General features: G+C 37.9%; 1 protein-coding gene across 1 annotated transcript in view; it reads right to left on the reverse strand.

The window, feature by feature from the left end:
• Positions 1 to 18283, reverse strand: part of NCAPG2 (non-SMC condensin II complex subunit G2) — a 40684-nt gene extending 22401 nt beyond the window's left edge. Inside the window, exons 1-9 of the mRNA XM_062493831.1 lie at positions 18209 to 18283; positions 14933 to 15124; positions 13799 to 13913; positions 13179 to 13336; positions 12331 to 12465; positions 7246 to 7340; positions 6320 to 6389; positions 5560 to 5646; positions 3317 to 3412 (exon numbers count right to left, since the gene is read on the reverse strand). Of these exons, the coding sequence (XP_062349815.1) occupies positions 3317 to 3412; positions 5560 to 5646; positions 6320 to 6389; positions 7246 to 7340; positions 12331 to 12465; positions 13179 to 13336; positions 13799 to 13913; positions 14933 to 15124; positions 18209 to 18283 (1023 nt within the window). The remainder of the gene's footprint in view (positions 1 to 3316; positions 3413 to 5559; positions 5647 to 6319; positions 6390 to 7245; positions 7341 to 12330; positions 12466 to 13178; positions 13337 to 13798; positions 13914 to 14932; positions 15125 to 18208) is intronic.
• Between the last annotated feature and the right edge of the window lie 3248 nt (positions 18284 to 21531).

Raw genomic sequence — 21531 nt, forward strand, 5'->3', positions numbered from 1 at the left:
AAAGGAAGAATTTTGTCTAGATTTTCAGTCCAATAAAAAAAATAAAATGTCTGAATATAACAAGCAAAGCAGGTCTAATTTTAAGAGCAATACAAGACAGTTCAGGGAAATTCTTGACTATTCTAATAATCTAATTTTATTCTTCCCTTGTCATAAAGCACATTGAGATCAAAGGCAGGGAAAAGAAACATGGCAAGAAACATGTAATATTTAGACTTAAATAAACTAATGACAAATAAAACCAGAAAAACACAAAAGAAATTATTAACAATTACTTAATTTAAAATCTGTTTTGGGTTTCTCTTCCTGACCAATCCTGACGAGGTAGAGTAGAACCATAACATTCCAAATTCTTCAAGTCAACAAAATTACTAGGAATTCTAAACTGAACACTACAAAAGCAAATAAAGCACATACATACATTCTTTAGTTAGGGATTTGTGTTTTCCTTTATTTATTATGGATAATGCAAACACTTTAAAGATGACAAGACAGCAATTCTTAATTCTATTCAATAAAGTTGTAGAAAATCCTTAACTCTGACCTTGTCTAAAATTAAGAATTAACACATAACAAGATGATATGTCAATTCAGAGTGAAATAGCTCTTCTGCACTAACATTGCATGTGAAAATTAATTCAAATGTGTTTTTGTGCAGTAACCTAGACCTTGTCTACCACAACCATTAATGAAAGTTAATTTCCATAAACTTTTTAAGTGCATTACACTGAATTCCATTAAGCTCACTTTTAATTCGGAACTGAGTACCCAGAGTTCAAATTCCTGCCTTTAATTAACTGGAATTTATCCCAAATGTATTTGCATATTCAGGCTCGTACAACGTCTTCACAGAGGTAGAAACAAAGACTTTAAATTCATGGCCTGGTTTAATCCACACTGACTTTTCCATGCCAGAGCCTGCAGTTATTTAAATGACTAGTATTTCTTTACCATTATGCTTGTACTATTCTGAGCAGCTTTCAGAACCTTTTGAAACAATATTTTAATTTTTTTTCTTCAGTTAATTTTCACAGCTTTTTCTTAAATTTTATCTGGTCTTACAGGTTCTGAAATTCACTTCCAATTAATTAAAACACTGCTTCCCCAGGAAACGTTAGTTTAAAAGCATGGGATGTTAAACAATTTTAAAAGTCAACTAAACACTTTTCAGGAGTCACTTCCTTCAACAGCTTGAATTCCTGGAGGAGTGGTTCTTGACTTTTTCAGCTTGATAAGAAATAACTTAATCACTACTTACCTCACACTAAATATCCGTATTTCTTATATGCATATATCTTCTCATAATAACAACCAATCATTGCACATCACTTTTATGTTTGCATGACACTTGTTTTTCAATGAAAAAAGATGAAATTACATATGGGCTTATATTATAAAAAAGCTGCATAAAGGCTTATAAAAGATGTCTTGGTAAAAGCCCCAACAAAAGCTTGTGCAGTCTAAATAATTGCAAAACAAGCAACTGAAGAAAAAACAGAGAACTGTATTTATTACAAATGTGTATTCTCAGTTTAAAGATCAACAGTTCTGGAATTCATTGTATTCTTATAACTGAAGTTGTAATTTTTGCTTTCTGCAAGAAGGAGGAGTAGACAGGCTTTGTGTATCCTTTGTATCATAACCATTGTTCTAGAACAGAATTTGTTCTTCTCTACATTCAATTCAGGATTTGGCTAAAATAGGAGCATCAAACTGGTTATCTAAAATTAAACTGACATTTCAAGCTTTGGAGTAGCATCCCTAACAGTAAGAACAGTTATAAGCTTCCCTTCTTTGTTCTGTGTCTTAAACTACTGGTGACTGTGAGTCACAGCAACAGTTCCAAATGCCAAATACTTCATGTGGTACTATATGATTTGTTCTAGCAATGGAACCATTAGTGATGTGAAAATTACGAATAGCAGCTGTTATAAATCTCAACTACTCCTGGAATCAGGAATTCTCCTGTTGTCTTGCTGAAAATCAATCATTAACCTTCATTTCCCCTCATGAAACACTGGCTGTTACCTGTCTCCAAATAAATGTATGCAGATTTCATACAGTTTAACAGAATCTTCCTCCAAAAAGTAGTCTAGTCTAACATTTGAGTCCTGGGCTTTAGAAAGTGACTACAACCTTCCACTGACAGGCAGCAACTCCCTTAAGAATGGAATACTGTATTTTGTTAACTTATTAAAAATCAGTTAAAACCCCTATTCTTTCTAGAGAGAGAAATGTAGAAATTATAGGAAGCCATGCTTTGCAGCTATCATTCTCTAGCACTAGGACATAAATATTTCATCTAGAAGGTTCCTTGTTTACATTAATTCTAAAAGGATGGAATCCAACCTTTAATCTAAGGCCAAACAAGACACTGGGCTAGCAATGAATCTGTTCATATTTCCACCTCTACTACAGGGTTCTGTTGAAACCAAACAGCTCTCAACTCCTTCCTGTAACTCATAAAATCCATTGTAAACAACTTTCAAAGTTAATAATACTTTCAACTTTGAGAATCTCAAATACCTTTCTCATGTCTAGAAAAGATGCTTATGACCAACCAGTAAATGAAATTGTAAATGTTTACCAGAAATTAACTTGGCTGTATGCATACACTCTTACAAACAGGGATTTCGTAACTTCAGACAAAATAAAAGCTGTCACCAAAGAAGGAAGCTTGGCTCCTCTTAATCAGAGTGTAACTGAATAGACAAACTGCAGTGGGTCCCCTTTAGTCCATGCATGCAAACCACAGAAGGACACATACACACCATAAAAGAACTACAAATAAGAAATTTCATTCTGAGTGCACATCCATACCATTAATGTCTGTCCACACAACCAACTAGAATAAAAGTTTTTCTAAATTAATACTCTAATAAATTTATTGAGCTGTATTCTAAGGCTGGTAATTAATCAACAGGTGAGACTGAACCATCCTCTGAACATTTCTGGCTTTGATCAGTAAAACACTGATAATTCCCTAAAGCTCTTAGAAAAGATAATACAAGATTACACAGAATTTTCAGATTGGGAAGGTAAGAATATCAACTGCAATCCTGGAAAACACTCTAGGTAACTGTAAACAAAAGTGAATTTTACAAGTAATTATATTAAAAAATTAGAATATTATTGTGCAGGCCGTGCCTAATTACAGCTTATGAAGTTATTCAGCTAATCTGTGATGTTAAACACTCATTTTTGTTTCTGTGGCCATTTCATTTTAAAAGCAAATAATAAAAACAGAAGATGTGGAAGGGACCCAAAATTTAATAGCTAGAGAAAGACAGTTGTATTTTCTGAAAAGGATAATTACCTTCAGTGCTCTCCAGAGGATGGGCTGATACAATCTATAGAGCATTTCTTCAACTCCTTGACGAACTTTACTTTGTTTATGAAAATAACTTAGCACCTAAGATAAAAACAAATAAAACAGACCCCAAAGCCATTTTAACATCGGCTCTCAGGAAGAGGTAAGGGGTTGTCACATTTCATAATTATGTAAGACAGAGTTTTCATACTATGGAAATGATAAAACTGAACACCTTAATTGACCCTATATCTCATCAGGAAATCTCAAAAATAGTAAAAATTAAAACAATCTAGTAAATACAGTATTTTATAACTCTACACAGTCAGTAAGTCTATATAAAGATTCACAACTAAGAAAAAAACAGGGTTAGCAAATTTCACAGTAACAATTTTAGTTACTGTAAAAAAATGTTTTAAAGTAGTTGGCAGAAATAAGTTTGAAACCATGAAATTATGAACTACAGATAAATAAGCCTTTTCTCTGTTAAGAACAAAGGAAATTATCTGGTAAGTGGAGTTATCTAAATACACATGTACAAACCTAATGCATTTTTTATGCATTGCTGAAAAGCAAGCATCAGCACTCCTTGGGACTCAAAACTGTGCTTAATTAGCTAAAAATCCTGTTATTTTTGTATCCGATTTAGGCAGAAAAAAAAAGTGGAAGACCAGAGCAGAATATGAGAAAGGACATAATGGAACTTGATATGAAGAATTCCTCCACTCAAAACACTGAGCAGTTTGAGCTGTGTTCTAAGGTTGGTAATTAACCAGAAAGTGAGACGAGATCATCCCCTGAACATTTCTGGCCTTGATCAATACAGTACTGATAATTCCCCGAAGACCTTGGAAAACAGAATACAAGATTACACAAAATCTGAAAAGAAGCCGACCCTCTAGTGGTCAGTTCAAATTTATTCCAAGACCTACTCCACTTGCTGCCCAAAGACATATTTATTCACTGTCCTTTCAAGATCATAAGCCTTGGAGTCTGAAAAAAGACTGTCAAGTCTGTCAAAAGCCTGTTCCATCGATCAGGAATCACAGGACAAGGAAATCCAATAGCTATGAGAAAACAAAACAGAACAAACCTCCTAAAAAACCAACCCTAAAAAATCCAAGCCAAAACAAACAAAAAACCCACTACAGTATTGTACACTGGTATGTTGAGCTGTATATTGCACACACTATACACTCTAGAGGCTGCGTATTTGGGAGAAAGCATGAGAGGGGAAGGGGCATTAATCAAATACAAATGTCTTAAAAAGCCTTGTGCATTTCCCATTCTACTTCAAATGTTCTGCTCATGGGGAAATTCCACAGACAGACAACTACAATCAAACCTTGTCCCTATAAACACATAACAAATCCCTTACATATAATAAAAAGAAAAAAGCCATAAAAAGTTTCATGTCAGATCCATCTACTAAGTTTGCCTCAAGAATGTTATGACTTTTCATACCTGTGATCATCTATGGAAAGGTCAATTCTATAGGTAAAGAAAGCTTAGACAACAGACAGCAAAAACTATTTCTGGCACTCTGGAAAATCCCCTTCTGTTTCTACTTTTGAGCAGCCAAGACAAATCTGGTGCAAAATTAAAAGCAGATTCCTCCTAAAATTCATTCTAACACTGTTTCTCAGAATATGCTATTTTGTAAGTATTTGTGGTGGGCTGGCCCTGGTCACCAGCTAAGCACCCACAGCCATTCACACTCTCCCTGCTCAGTGGGGAAGAAAGAGTTGGAAGACAAAAGCAAGTTCATGGGTCAAGATAAGGACAGTTCAATAAATGAAGCAAAGGAAGAAAAAAAAAAAAAGAATGCTCAAAGGAGTGATGCAAATGCAACCACTCACCACCTGCCAAAAGCAAGCCAGTACTCAGCTAGCCTCCCAGCACTGGCTGCCTCCCCAAAACCTGCTTTCCCTCAGTTTGCTGAGGGAATGATGATTGTATGGCATGCAATATCCTTCTGGTCAGTTTGGGTCAGTTGTCTCAGCTGTGATCTCCCAACCTCTTGCTCACGCCCAGCCCACTCCCAAGGGAAAATATGGGGAGGAGAGAGCCTTGAGACCACACAGGCACTGCTCAGCAGCAGCCAGAACATTGCTGTGCCACCAGCACACCCCCAACACAGCCCTATGCAGGCTGCAGTGTATTTTAGTATAAAATGGAAGGTTTACACTCTATAGGAACTGATCTCATTTTGATGCCACTAGTTCATGTCATGCTTTCCTGGAACTTACCTCTCTAACTTTAGAATGAACAGAAGAACTTCTGGGAAGATGAATTCCATGATGCATGAAATCCTGAATGCAGTTATATTCAAGTACCTACAGTGAAAAACAGACACATGGTCCTGTTAACACAATAAAACAAAAGTAAGCAGTGCAGCAACTGCATTTTTCCCTGAAACAAGCAACTGAAAATGATATCTGCTATTATTTCTTACTTGGCTTCTGCTTGGCCCAAAGTTTTCCATGCTGAGGGCCTCAATCTGCCTCGACTGATTTTCAAAATTTCAGAATATACAACTAATCCAATTGTCAGAAGCTAAAAGTGTGGTAAATAAGAATATTTTGTTATCTGAAATTTTGCTCTGGCATTGTTGTGATCTGTAATTATGCCTTTAATAATTTCCATGGAAATTCACAAGAACTAGATAAATACTTGAGCCATCAACTCACAGACTTGCACATACTGAATAAAAGCTTGAGTAATTCAGCTAATGGGTATGTTTATGAAAAACATGGTGTATATGCATATTTGTGTGAACCAAAACTTCAGCAGCAGACTTAAAGGTGTTTAACTGCAGCCAAACTGATCTCAGTGAGAAAACATTCAAAACATGACATATAGTTACTCCCTGACAATGCTGAAGAGGCCCTTTCCTTAGGGAAATAATTTTTAAGGCTTGTTAAAGGAACCTCTCGGAAGTGAAAAGTCTTCAGTTTTCCCACCTTGAAATTCAAAACCATCCAAATGAAATTTCAAGCACAGTGTTACCTTCATGAATTCTCCTGACACCTTCTTCCAGGCCCTGAAGTAAACTTCAGAAATGTATTCCATCAAGGATCTGTATTAACATACAGGAAACACTGTCAAGAAAGCATACTAACCATATCTATGTACAATTCATAAAGGTGAAACATGAAGTTTTGTGTAAGAACCAATACTGTTCTTAATTCTGTGCATCAAATTGGTTTTTAGAATAAGAAATTATTTTTCAAGTCTACATCCATAACTACCAAGTTAACTCTTAATTAATGAACCCAAGCACTATTACATGATATTTAAAATATCTCATATGGTGAGTGTCAAAACATTCAGAGAGACACTTAACCATTTATGTCTTTTAGAATGCCTTAAATTCTTCACAGAGACATACAGGAATACGTTATTCTACCTGAAAGCATTAGAAAGCCTCTGATTTTAATAAAACATACAATTACTTCTGCAGTATTTCACTGCGTAATCAAACAAAAAAAAAAATCTCCGTATTTATAATCCATCAGCCAAGTTTTCAGGGTAGGATTTATCCTGCAAGTCATTTCTTATTAGAATTACTTATATAGAAACAGAGCAAATTAAATTAAGAGATTGCTCATAGGAAAAATATAGAAACGCTCTACAAAATGAAAAATGGACCTGCAACACTCACACAAGCACTGCAAATAACGCAGTCCAATTTCTATCAAAGTCATTAGCTTCAGCTAATGGCAAATAAACATTTACTACTCCTGTAACTGTACACCCAGGCACATCAGAACTACTATCACACGAAGTTGCTGAAACAATATAGCAGTTATATTCAGAAAATTTGTGGGTTTCTGGATTCTGATGTATTTTTTTCAATATAGTAGGTATTTTTAGAGCAAGACAAGATTGTAGACAAGCTCTTACTAGTTAAGTACTCTAACTGTGATGCATACCTTGGAAAGAACTGTAATTGGTTTTTAACAGTTCCATGTATCATTTTAATGAAGTTTACATTCCAGCTGAACAAAAAACTCAAGAGTCTTCTTCCCTGTGGGGAGGAGAAAAGAGGAAAAAACAAAGGGAACTCGAAACTCAGAATACCCAATTTAAGAGCTACCTCAAAAATCAGTAAATACAAAGGAAATTACACCTTTAATTTTAAAATGCAGAGGTGAAATGGAAAAAACTATTTAAGATTCTTAATTATTAAACAGAATTCAAGCACTACTGTTATTCATACTGTAGAAAAAACACAGAACAAAAGAACACGTGGATCACATATCTGCCTCTACTATTTCAACATCCTTTCTGGTCTGGTGTGCCTTCAAGCAGTATTCCAGAACAGTAACAGACTGTGCCATCAGCACCCTCATCAAAGCTGGATCACTGAGCTCTGCCAAGTGCAAGATCATCCCAGGACCACACTGAAGGCATAAATAAAACACCCCAACAACTCTACCAGCACTGGACACAGAAGCTTTTCAACAAAGCCACAGAGAACAGCTGGGCCACTGAGGAAATTGAATGTTCTGATCAGCAAGGACAATTCCTTTCCTCTTGCCACATGAAAGGTAATATTGCAAACCTGGAGCTGGAGTTTTCATTCATGAAAACAGAAATTATTTTTGCCAAATTAGCTTTCTTCCATTTTAACAAGTCAGGAACAATGATGACAAATGTGATGACCAATAGAATTTTGCAATAAAAGGCAGTGGAAGGCTGTGGATGAAGGAAATAAGACAATGCTCTTCCAGAATCAACAAGATCTGCCCAAGGAATTGGAGCCTTATACAGTATCTGTACAGGCAGCCTCACTCTGACTTAGCTTACAGACGTAGGTAATAGTTCAAAATGTTTGATCACACATAAGGGTGAGTCAGCCAGTTGTAAGGGTCCTTTCTATCTGTCAGATTTCTAGCCAAAACTTAATTAGGAATATAATAAAGGAAGTGCAGTAGAAAAGAGCACACTGGCAGGAGTGCAAAAGGGTCACTGAACAAGCAGCAGAGGTTTAGAGGCACTTCCATTGAGAGCTGGACCAAGAGTTGTGGCAACACCTAAGACCAAACAGAGAAACAGAATGCCAGTCACACTTGGAGTTGGGATCTCACAGAGTAGGGGAGGGACATGTGACGAAGTAACTCAGGAGCTCATAAAAATCAAGACCTAAAGGCTAAATACAATGTGAATGTTCTTGTCTACAGGTCTGATGGAATCCTTCCAGGTGTCAGTGAGAGTTGTCTCTATCTCCAGCTTTGGTGGCCTAACACAAACATAGAGGAGTCCTGCTTGGCACATCAGACATCAAAGTCCCTGACAAACTCAAACTCATCTCATCTTCTACAACCCCAGCAGGAAGACAGATGACAAAAAGCCAAAAAATAGCTTTCAGCCAATTATTTTCAACTTTAAGTTTCAAAAGAGTGAGCCTGCTCCTGAAAATGATGATAAGTGTCTCTAACTTAATCTGCTGCTTGTGATTACTGGATCTGAAATAATTATTGGTATCAACATCCTCATTATTGTGAGAGGTAACCTGCTAATAGGTGAATAACACTGTGAACTTGTCATCTTTGGGATTAATGCCATATCAGTGTTGGGTGTCTGGTACTGCTGTACTTGTGAACACAGAGCACGTGATTTTGTTCTACACACGCAGAGAAGGTCAGCAAGGAAAGAGTACAACAGACCCACCTCTAAAACATAATAACATGCTCTGCAGCTGTTTGACTGGAAACCCCATAGGAACAAGAATGTCTTCATAAATCACAGAGATATAAATCCAGAGGATCACCCCACTAAGGCAGACTGATAATAAGCCTCGGAGACATATTACTCTGTGTTGAATAGCACAGCCTGGGAAGGCAGAAACACTGAACTCCCTGATCCTGCAATGAGGTATAAATGTGCAGCTCTCTATTGGTTTAATCTGATTTAGAACTGATAACACTGCATTCCTGACCCTTCCCCTTCCTTCAGTCTTGCATATGATGAACCCTTCCAGACAGTTAATCTGTTTGAAAAATAATCTTACTAGGAGAAAACAGCTACCTCCTTCAATCAACCCCATGACATTGCCGCTTGAACATCACACTGTGGAAAGGAAAAAAGGAATGCTAGCCCATGGCAACACAGGATCACTGCATTGGAGTTATAGCATCTTAAGCTGCCATGGTGCTGTGCTGTCAGATATGTACTCCAAAAAAAGACAAGGATTACTTTGTTTAGGAACTGCAGGACAAGTCTGCAGGCATTAAAGGGAGTATTAGGCCTGATATACAGAAGCTCAGTTTGAAGCTAAGTTTCATCTCAATTCATACATCATGTTGATATTTAGTATTACTACAAGCATTTTAGAAGAATTACAGGATGCAAAAAAAGATCCAGCAGAGATACTAGGGGAGAGTTTGTTGCATTCTTGCTGCTACAAGAAATACATCATTAGTGAAATGAGCCAGGAAGATAAATTAGAGAACACACATGAGGTGTGTTATCACTGCAACTGAACTCCCACAGCATGCAAATCCCAAACAAAAGGACTTGCAACTGAAGTACAATGGCTTCATAGCAACAGGAAAATGCTTTGAACACTTTGAATCTCCTGTCTGCAGAGCTAGAAAAATCCAAGCTGGTTACCATTCTGGATAAGTACTGGAAGCTCATAGTGAAGTTGGATTTCTGCTCACAAACTGAGACAGTGAATTTGGATGTTAATGTCTCTGAGATGTTAATTGTCTGAAGAGTGATTCATGTGATCAGCTGTTTAGTTACCATTTTATGGAGCTGAATTGTCCTGTTGACTCTGCTGACTAGGGTTAATATGGCACACCCTAAACACAGATCAATTTTACAAGCCCAGATGGTTTTCCAGAAGGCAGAGATCTTTGACAGTGTCTTATGTACCAGCCCCACATGGATGTCTGAGGCAGCTTAGGTCTTTTAATATAGCATGGGTCATTCACCTAAGTAATCAAATCCTTCACAGGACCAGTACTGATTATGGTGCTGCACAGATGTCTAAATTTATTTCAGACACTTAATTTAACTGAATCCTGTCCTAGGATCTTTCCAGAATGGGTCACAGTTCTTTTATTTTGAATTGTTACCTTCCAGCATGTAAAGTGACTTGTGTATTGGGCTGGCATAGCAAGATTTTGGTAATGGAGGCCTGCAGAGGTGGTTTCTATGAGAAGCTGCCAGAAGCTTTCCCTATGTTGACAAGGCCAACATCAGAGCTCCAAGGCAGACCCACCACTGGCCAAGGCTGAGCCCTTAGGATACAGCTGGGAGCTGCTGCTTTCAGTCAATCCTTCCAGCAGAAAGCCAAGAATCCAGAATTAAGGTCTTGAACCACGAATGATCAGATGGCAGAGCAGAGTGCCGTAAGATGCCCTCTGTATCTACCTAGAAAGAGACAGGCCTATGAAAATGCAAATGTGACAAAATGTCAAGAACCAGAAATCCCTGGGAGAGCAAAGAGAAACATCTTGGGCAAAGAAGTGAATGTGCAAAGCGTGGCCAAATCTGCACATTCTTGTGGAGCAAAGTGGATGAGTTTTAACGTGCCAGGAAAAATAATCATTACCAAGTCTGACTACCACTGCTTTTCTCCCCTCATATTTAAAAAAAACCAAAAAAATACCAAAAAAAACCCCAAACCACCACAACAAAACCACAACTTTTATACTGAAGGATGTTTCACTCAAAGATTCAAAGTGCAAACTTCCTTCTCGTTTAGAAAAGCTGTGTAGTAATTAACACGTTATACTGAAAGTCTCACACGATGTAGGAAAAAAAAAGAACTACAAGAATTTGTTTCTGAAACATAGATACCAGTTGTACTTCACTTCTGAAACGCAGACAGCAGTTGTACTTTGCATACATAATTACCAATTATTTACTGTGCCTATATGAAGATGAAATATTAAAATAATACAGTGGACTCAAATATAAAAGAAGAAAAAAACCATATATAATCAAATATAGCTAATGCATTTTAAGTACTATGAAAAAGAACACATACAAGTACATGCTTTTTCCAGGCAACAAAAAATGTCTTAAAGTGAAATACACCAAAGACAAAAAATTAATTGTAAACTGTCTATAAAGTCTTACCTGTGCTCCCTCTTTCCACCCACGTTTTCTTTTTCCATTCCCATCTCTCATGTTGCCTTAGTATATGGTAATTTTAGTCAAAACTAAGATAGCTTAAAATATTATATGTAAGTAACAAAGACTCCACGAACTTTGTGGCAGGAATCCAAACCTTGCTCTGTCAAACATTTCAACTAACTCCTTTGTTATCTCTGTTTTTAAAATGCCATATCCCTATACTGCAGCAATCTCCAGGCTCATTTAAAGACAGAAGTTCATATATTCCACAGGAAAAGGAATATTTCTATTATACACATGCAGGGAGGAGTTAGAACTTCAGAGACAAAGTCAGGTGGTGTGGTCATCTAACCAGAAAAATAAAAAAAAGGCCTGGACACCACTATTCTGGTGCACAGGCACAACAACAAAACAGCAACAGTTGACTGAGAGAAATGTATGTAGTTAAGTAATTCTCATTTTTCTGTAAAGTTGAGTTCTTTTCATGCTACTTTTAAAACAAAATATGGCAATGCAATTTTCCAGATGGAGTCTAGAAGGAAAATTATTTTGCTACAGTTAGTTATCAGGAAGAGGGAAAAAAGTGGGGGGGGGGGGGGGAGGGGAAGGAGAGGGGAAAAAGGGGTGGGGGGGAAATTACACCAGGGAATGATTTTAAGTATCAAGAGAAATGCACTAGAAGCAAAGCATTTGATTCTCATAGCCTTAGGATAGTAGAACTGGACTGAAGATTTAGACATAAACTTTAGAATAGAAACAGGTTTTCCCAATAAAACAGAGTATCAACCATTTATAGCTTAGAGTCAGAGCTGATTTGCCTCATGGTGTTATCTACTGTACAGTAAAAAAAGACAAACTGCAAAACTATTAAAAGCACCTAAAGCTCAACCTGGCACAAAACCACTGTAACATAAAAGTTGGCTTACCTCTTCTTTCTTAATGTGTTTTACACTCATAAAACACTGAAGCAACAAATTCTTGACTTCATTACTCTCATCTGAATCATAATCAAAACAAAGTAATGTCTGATGTAGATTCCATACACGAACTATATCTGCACCCTGACAGGAAAGAAGAAGCCCACATTAGAGTGGAGTAGGCATGGCTTTAATGCAAAGTGGAATTGAAGGGATTTTAGATCATGAACTTGAAATGCATTGCTACAGATTGTGAAATTATGATCATGCATTTCATCACATTACTAGGAAATAATATATGTAACTGCAGAAATTCTGACTTCCAACACGTAAAGACATGCTCAAGTACAGAAAAAAAGTTGGCACTCCATGAAAAATATGTTAAAACCACATCATTCCACTTTTAAAACTTCATACAATACATTCAGTTAACAGGGCAAAAACAGAGGAAAGAAATAAGGATACACCCATTGAGTCAGAGCAAAAGAAGTGTATCACAATACTCCAAGTAACTCACACATTTTGAAAAATTAAAATAAAAAATATTTATAGAAAGATAAAGAGCAAGAGAAGATGAAGCTTCCCACAAAAGCTATCTCTATGCCTAGCTGAATAGAGCACTTAAAATCTGAGTTGATGAAAAGAGTTAATTCCAATAAAAGCCTTGGTCATTGGACTGGAGAAAAGAGCGAAAAGATGAAAAGGAACGACAAAAAAAAACCCAAACATCCAGTTCTTGTGAAACTGATGCCAAAAATCTTTAAAATTTCTTCTAGAGAAGACAGTGTTTTATTGGAGGGATTATTTTTTCTGAAATATTCAATAATAACCTGAGAGTCAATATAGTCTTAGCATACCGTAGCAGCTTTATTCAGGCTTTTTCTCAGCAGAATGATCAACAGAGTCTTCCCCAGCTGCTCCTTCCCTTCCAGCCCCTTCTCCCACCACATTTCACACACACGTTGGATAGCGTCCTGTAGGATTTTTTCAGATGCAGGTAATGCAGGAAGGATACCTACAGGAGTAATGAAATAATTATTTACTGCAATGCACCAAGTCATTCCTGTAAAACAGTAGTCTGTTAGCACACTAACCACACCTCACAGTGTCAGCTAGCTCCTGCCACATTTACACACCCTGGCTTATGCTCACTGCAGTATTTAGGCAACTCTAAAGTCCAGCCCAAGTTTTTGGATCAGTAATAATGGAATACTGAGTTTCCCTTAAAAGTAGTAGTAAGTTACAGGATAATCAAAGTTACCTTCCACTGAGTGAACAGCTGGGAGAAAGAAACTTGTAAACTTCTAAATTGTGCAGCTGATTTTTAGGTAAATACTCCCTTAATTTTGTCTCATAAATATGAACTAAAACCAGTACCAACTTTTCTCCTGCAAATTCTGTTTCATAGGCCAGCTGGATTTCAGTCAGATCAAACCACCTCTGTAAAATGCTGCATTCTGTACAGAAAAATACTCACTGTTTAGTATAAAAATGCACTCTACAAGAGCTTTGTAGTTTACACCTTCATCCACCGCAGGTATGGAAGCAGTAACGACAGCTGCCACTCCTTGGATCACTGCTACAGTTTGTTTCTGAAAGAAAGCAATGATGAGGAAACACTTCTGCAGTTTGTTTTGGACTCAGGAAATACTTCAAACAAAAAATAAACCTTAGCAACAGAGAGCAAAGCTGAATTGTTATGATGCTTCTATTTTGAAGAAGGAGCACACTGGCACCCAAAACTTAACAATTTAAGAGGCAAAAGAATCAATTTTTAGAGTACATCTTTTCAAAAAGTTTGAAAAGGGTTTTCAGCTCCAGCTAGTAGATAACTTTGTGACTGCACACGTGCAATCCTGCACTAAAATCCTCATCTGTCACAAACCCACTCAAACATACATCCATTTCAGAGCCGAAAAGCCCCTAACTAGCAGGGTCTTGTGTAACTCAGAGTTCTCTAAGTGTCCATCTGGCGACTTTCACTCCAAGTGTGTGATTCTACAGGCCTCTGAACAGATGACTGATTTTTCTACAAGCCTCTAGGTTTCTCTAATGATTTCCCCACTGCATTTTTTTTATTTCCCCTGAAATTAAGTAACATTTTCCCCCAGTATTCTCAGGGCTACATCTAGACTGCAGCACAGAAGGCAGCATATAAGAGTCTGAGTCAGAAAAATTCTATAGATTATAAATTTGTGGAAGGGACAGTTAAATCTAGATTTCATGATCTTCATTAAATAAAATGACATCACAAATCAGGTAGTGAATTTTTTATGCCATATGCCAGCTACTAAAACTTAACATCTGCAACATTAACATTTGTTTACTGAAATAAGACACAAAAAAAAGCTCATTCAACTCTACTGAGAAAACTTAGTGACATCTTTCGTAATTAAAATAATCAGATCTAATCTTTTACAGTATAGACCAATCATAAGTTCAGCTTAACCCAAGCATTAATTAAGTAATTTTAAAAATGGGCACAAAGGTGATATTTGGAACTGATCTTATCTGATAACCCTGCATGTTTTCAGATGTTATAGAAATATTCCATTTTATTTCCCCAAAAACATGAAACACTCATCATATTTTCACTTTACAAGATTCTTACCATTTCTGGAATTATATCAATTTCCATGTCATCATCACTTTTATCATCTCCAGTCCTGTGCCATGTTTCCACAGGGTTCTCCATCAAGCTCTCTGTCAATAGCTGTGTCAGTCTCTGCCATAGCACTTCTTTTTGCTTTCTTGGCAATTCTTGAAGTAGCTCATTCAAGTCAAAATGTTCAAATGTATTTTTCTATAAATGATCAGAATATAACACACAATCCCACATCAGCGAAGTGGCTTATACTTCATATTTTCTACATTTAATGTGAGTTTTTAACATTAATGATCAATTTACATTCCTCTCCAACTACAGAGATAAAATACCTTCTAGAAGCTATATTTTTTAAAAATGTCATAAGAAATTCCTGCTAGTAAGTCTTTATCATGAAACAAGAGTGCTGCTTTTAAGACAGAAGACTTTAGCCCTTGATAGCAATCAAGACAATTCCACACCCTTAGCTAAGAAGCTCAAAACTGCACAGAATTTAAGTTCTTGATTATATCTTTGCTCTCTTAAATATCTATTGATGATGGCTGTTGAAAGAAAATCCTTAGGCAAGGACTGGAAAAGTAGCAGCCAGTAGAGCCATAAGGACAGCACCAATTTGGGATATGATCTGCACACTGCACTGTTTTAAAGCCCCACATCAAACCCAGCCCCTGAGCCCACTGACCCCACACCTTCTGCTGAAGCCCTGTTAACAGGGAAACCACCATCAGTCTCCAGCAGAGACTGCACCACGAGGCTGATCTGAACTATTTCATGAACTGTGCTAGAAGAATTTACCTCAGAGACACAGGAGTCCTTTAGCACCAAAGAAGGGTGGGCAACCTGCTAGGAAAGGGAATATGTAGAGAGGAGAAGGAAAACCAGGCACAACCAAGAAAAAGAACAGATAGTTTCTGAGATGTAATTTGCAATACTGAAGTGAAGGTTTACTGGTTCAAAAACACTTCAGAGGAAAGAGGGAGAATGTTCATGATCTTGAAATAAATACGTTTTTAGTTTGCAGATACACTGCAAGGCATCAAAAAATCAAAGGTAAAAACAGAAAAGAAGGAAAGAAGTAGCAATAAGTATTAGAAAGGTCCCAAAATGGTTTGAGAAGAAAGATCCTATTACATATTTATAAGAGAATTCCTATTCTATTCTACAACTGAAAACAAATACACTAAACCAAAGGCCTCACAGGGAATTCTACAGCCCTGTGCTTCAAACAAACCCAGAAGACAGCATAGTAAGATTGTACTGTTTTGAACAGAAAGAATGAACTCCTAATAAGACCAGAGCCTCTGGATTTTTTTTGAGATGGTATGAGATAGAATTATTCCAAAATCTATGAGGGGAAAGGATAACAGTGAATGACATCATGTCTATGATTCCTATTTTTCTGTCTAAAATATGCATTTTCTTGAATTGGAATGGGATTTAGTAGAAAAAATTAAAAGCACTGTTGAGGATCTCCATGAACAGCACAGCAATGTTTTTTAAATATTACAAAGGAAAAAATGAAGAGCCCATGAGAAACCTTGAAGGAAAATTAGCAAAGCCCTGGAGTTTCAGAAGAGACAGATGAATGTTAACATCAAGAGCGTGGAAAAGAAAAATTCAATGGGGAAGCAAAGGGAGCCTAGGATATATGTAGAAAACAGACTCTGAAAGAAGCAGTGATGCTAAAAACAGAACTTTCAAGAGAGTTTAAAAGACAAATTCTAAGGCTAGAGCACCAGCTAAGTAGCAAATATAATACAAAAACTAAGGAAAGCAGTGAAGCTTTAAAGATGATTTATTTAACCACAGCCTCCTCCAGAGGGAGGGAGAGGGAAATGCAAAAAGGAAGATCCTCATACTAAGACAATACATGGTCACACGTCCTCCACTGCTGAAAGTTTCAAAAGGAAATTAATAAAATAACTTGAGTCTCTTGGACAGTCAAAAAGTCATGGATATTTGTGTTCCCTTATGCTACAAAGCCATGAAGACAATTTTAATCAATATACTCACTGTAGCCAGTGACATTGAGCTTCCAGAGATACTGGAAACAGCTGAAAACTGTTGAGAACTCCTGTGAATTGGTAATGGTAAATAAAAGGACGAAAAAAAACCCCAACCATTTTTAATCCAAATAGTCCATGGCACATTAAAATAAATTACTGAATGCAGATGGCAGAATCAGCACAACCAAATCAATTGAAAAGGAAACACTACAAGTGAAAACTAAAGTGAGCAGTTTTTTTTGTTGAAGTGTTTAGATTTAGGGAAAAATGGAGACTTTAAGCAGAGGCACTCTGGTAATAAAGTTGTCATCTACAACTACATAGAGGCTCACAAATGAAAGAAATAGCTAATTTCTTGGGGAAAGATTTAAGGATGTTTGGGAAAAAAAACTCTGCGAGCTTTTTGTACAGAACATGATTGTGGGTTTAATATAGTTGCTGCATTAAATCAGCTCATGGCTCTGTGCACACAGAGGTGAACTGATACACTTTATCCTGATGCAGGTTCTACTAGGAACATACCCATTAGAAAGCTTAAGAAAGTAATTTGACCATACCATTTATGGCAGCAAGCAAAAGATATTTCGAAGAACTCAGGTACATCTTAACACCAGACAGACTGAAGTTGAGTGGAAAACACCTCAATGCAAACCATTATTTCTCATTATTATGCAATGTATACACAATGTGAGAATGAGCTTTTAATAGCAGATTTCAGGGGATTTGTTTTGTTGTTCCTTCCTGTTCTCTCCACACTTCATATAGAGAGAGCAATCTAACCCTTCTCTAAAGCATTCAGTGATAGAAAGAACAATTCAACTAAAGTTAAAGATGGACCAAAGAACAAGTGGACAGCCCAAACTACCAAATGAATGCACAAATACTAGTGAAACACAATTCTGCTGTGTTGGTAGATTAATTCATAATCATTATATACCAATAAACTTTCATAGATTGAAATTTAAAAACTGAGCACTTCAGCAACATGAAATTAGTATTTTTTCAGAACTACCACAGTACTAATAATCTGTTTTTAAAAAAGAGTAAGTGGAACAACCAAGTATCAAAAAACTAGTTGGTTTATAAATATTCACATTTCAGATTAGACAATTTTTTCAGCCTATATTCCTTAAAGGGCCATTTGAATTTTCTACAGCAAGTATTCCCACATGTCTGCAAGTACCAGACAAATAATTTTTGTCCCTTTGTCACACGATTTCTGCACCTCTAACAGATTTAGGACTCCAGATATATATGTATCCACTGGCTCACTTACAGGATTCTGAGTGTAATGCAGGAAGTCTTCAATTGACTCTTTAGACACAACTTGCAAAAATGCTTCACGTTTCATCCTGGAATTCGTCTTCCCTACTTTATAAGCAAAACATAACATTAGAGAAGGTACTGTTTATCAAAACAAGATCATTTTTGTCTTGGTTATAGTAGTGTATCAGTTATATATACATATATATATATATATATGTTATGTATTACAGTAGTTACACATGTACTATGTAGTTAAAAGCAGATTTCTCCTCCAACATACTTTAGTTACCTGAATCAGCATTTAGATTCACAACATCATTAAGCTTCAGGGCTTGCTTTGTTTTGTTGGGTTTTTTTCTTTTGGTAAATAAGTCTTGAAGCAGAATAAATATTTACTGTATAATTTATTTTTTAAAAGCACGATGCCTTCTCCAGCACACACCCACTTTTCAAGCTGGTCATTCCCAACAACAGTATGAGCACTGAGGCGTAGTAAAATAGTCTCTTTTCTCGACTGTCAAGTGAAAACCATGGAAAAGGCCTCCTAGGGCCTTATTTGCTCACGCAAACATGCCCTCCATCCTAGGTGTCTCCTGAAGCGCTTTTCCAGTCGGGTAAGTGACTTACACAGTATTTAGTGCGTGCGAAGCCACATCACAGAAAGGGGCGGGGGCCCCTCCTGGGCCCCGTCCCTCGTCACCCGCGGGCCCCCGCCAGGCCCCGGCAGAGGAGGCAGCGGGAAGCGGACGGGCCGCTTACCTCGGGCTCCCTCAGAGCTGCCGAACCCTCATGGATCCGCGGGATGAGCTTCCAACACAACGGCGCCGCCTCAGCAGAACGAAGCCGGCGTAGAAGAGCCCGCGTTGCACGGCAGCAGCGCTCGGAGAGGACACCCGTGGACACCCGGGATCCCTGGGGACAGCCCCGGACAGCCCCAGCCCAGTCCCTCCCTCACCCGCCACTTTTCGAATCCTTCCGCAGCCGACGTTGAGCGCGCGCCGCGGAACTCCCGTCTCGTCTCGCGAGAGCTCGGCACCGCTCCCGCCCTTTCCCGCGCGCGGCACCGCTGAGGGCAGGTTCGGGGAAAGGCGGCCCTGAAAACCCAGCGGGAACAGGGCCCGTGTTCAAAACTCAGAGAACCCCGGAGGGGGCTAGGCTGGAAAAGGCTTCTGGGGTCATCGAGGCCTACCTATGTCCGAACATCAGCAGGCCAAGTAGACCATAAACTGAGTGCCGGGTCCTGCTTTCCTATACACCCTCAGGGAAGGGTGCCTCCGGCGCCTCCCTGAGCACCCCGTCCCGGTCACCCTTTCTGTGAAGAAATTCCTCCTGATGTTCGATCTGAACCTCGTTTGGCGCAGCTTGAAGCTGTGTGCTCTTGTCCGGGCGCTGGCTATTTGTGAGAAAAACCCGACCCCCAGCTGGCTCCACCCTCCTTTCAGGGAGCTGTAGAGAGCCCTAAGGTCCCGCCTGAGCCTCCTCCAGGCTGAGGAAGGCTTCTAGCGTCCCCCGCTGTGTCCCAGCGCTTCCCCCGGCTCCATCGCTGAGCTGCTCTCGGCAGCTCCGGCCGCGCTGAAAGGCTCCTTCCTCCGCTGCTTTCTAACACAGGCTGGCTGGGGACGCGGCTTGTCCCGGGGAACATCCCATCAGTTATCTTGCGGCTGCTGCCGTGGTGCGAACACACCGCCCCGCTGCTCCCTTTCCGTACCTACCTGCAAAGTGTCAGTGCTTCCAAATGGGGATAAGACAGGCTCAGTTGCATTCATGTTCATGCTTAATAAACAGTATTCCTTCTTCCATGGATCTCTGGAAACGTGGACATAACTGCTTTTACAAAATCATCACGTATTTAATTACGCTGGTGGCTTTTTTTCCTCCAATAATGATGCTGTTGCTATTGCTGACAGCTATGCTATTACTCACAGTCCTGGTGAACAATAGGAGTACTTCGCTCTCTTCATCCAAAGCCATCAAGAGTTAAATAGCCTATACGCCAGAATGTATAGATTATGTAAGTCAGATCATATTTAGAGTTTAATAACTAAGGATTTTTTCAGTATATCAGAAAATTATGTCTTCTGTTTCTCCTTTGCAGCGTTTGGAAATTGAGTCACATCCTGAATTCTGTAATATTTTCCCCATTCTATTTGTTTGTGCTCTTCTGCAAACCAAAACCAGTCCAAGTATCTTGTTAAGGGCTTCATTTATATCTTTCCATTTGGCATTTTCAGTAGCATTTCTCAGTGTTGGCTGCTCAGAAGAGAGGGGTGCATAACTGAAGCAGTACAGCATGTGCTGCTTTACTGTGCAAACAGAAAACTAACTATGATTTCTATAGAAGTTCCCATATCTGGTTGGACTTTTCAGGATTGTAATTTTTAAAATACTATATAATTCAGATTTTATCTCATATTAAATATAATACTTCCTTTAAAAGCAGCATTTGCATCTTCTGCTGTTACAGTTTTTAACATAGAATTTTCCTTAATGATCCTGCCTTTCACAGTTTTATGTTAAAAACTAAGATTTTTCACATTTTCTAGCACATTTATTTGATATAAAAAGCTGGCTTGTTTCAGATCCTGTGGACCAGACTTTAGTTCCCAAGTTAGGTGCTCAGCTAAGTGCAAGGAGTCTGTTTAACATTTTGCTTGGAGTAAGTTGCATGAGCAATCAGCATACCTGTAGAATTGTAAAAACAAAAAAGAATGTGTAACACCTGACATTTATACATTGTGCTAATGTCTCCCTATATTAAAAATTTTCTGCACATGTTAAAAGTCTTTGCAATTTTAGATCCAAAGTGATGGATTTACCATAACTGATGTAGACTGAATATTTCATTAATACCTTGATTAGTTTTTTAATTAGGTGCTACATTAGTCACCTGGTTACTGTTTATTTATTGGGACATGTATCCATTTAGTAAACAAACTAAAACATATTTTAGCTTTTCATTTCTGTTGCATAGCAACCACAGAATGGTTTTTTTCATGGTATTGAAACTAGAAGTTGACACAGATAACAACAGGCTGAATGACACCAAGTGATTCATTTTAAAGGACCACATAGAGAAACCAGAGAGGCATAATAATGTTTTCTAGGTTTTCTCAAGAACTGTGCATGAACTGCAAGCCAGTAATAAACCTACAACTCTATTTTCAGTTACTCTAATATTCTCCCTTTCAAGAGTACCAAATTACATGCCTCTCTCTGACATATCTGTTCATCTGTTCAAAATAATCTATACCCTGTGATAATAATCTCATATTTATTATCATTTTCCTGTCAAGTTAAGGCAAAAATGAAAAATGGGCCTTTCGCACATGGTTG

Source organism: Cinclus cinclus, chromosome 1 (genome assembly GCF_963662255.1).
Source record: "Cinclus cinclus chromosome 1, bCinCin1.1, whole genome shotgun sequence".
NCBI lineage: Eukaryota > Metazoa > Chordata > Aves > Passeriformes > Cinclidae > Cinclus > Cinclus cinclus.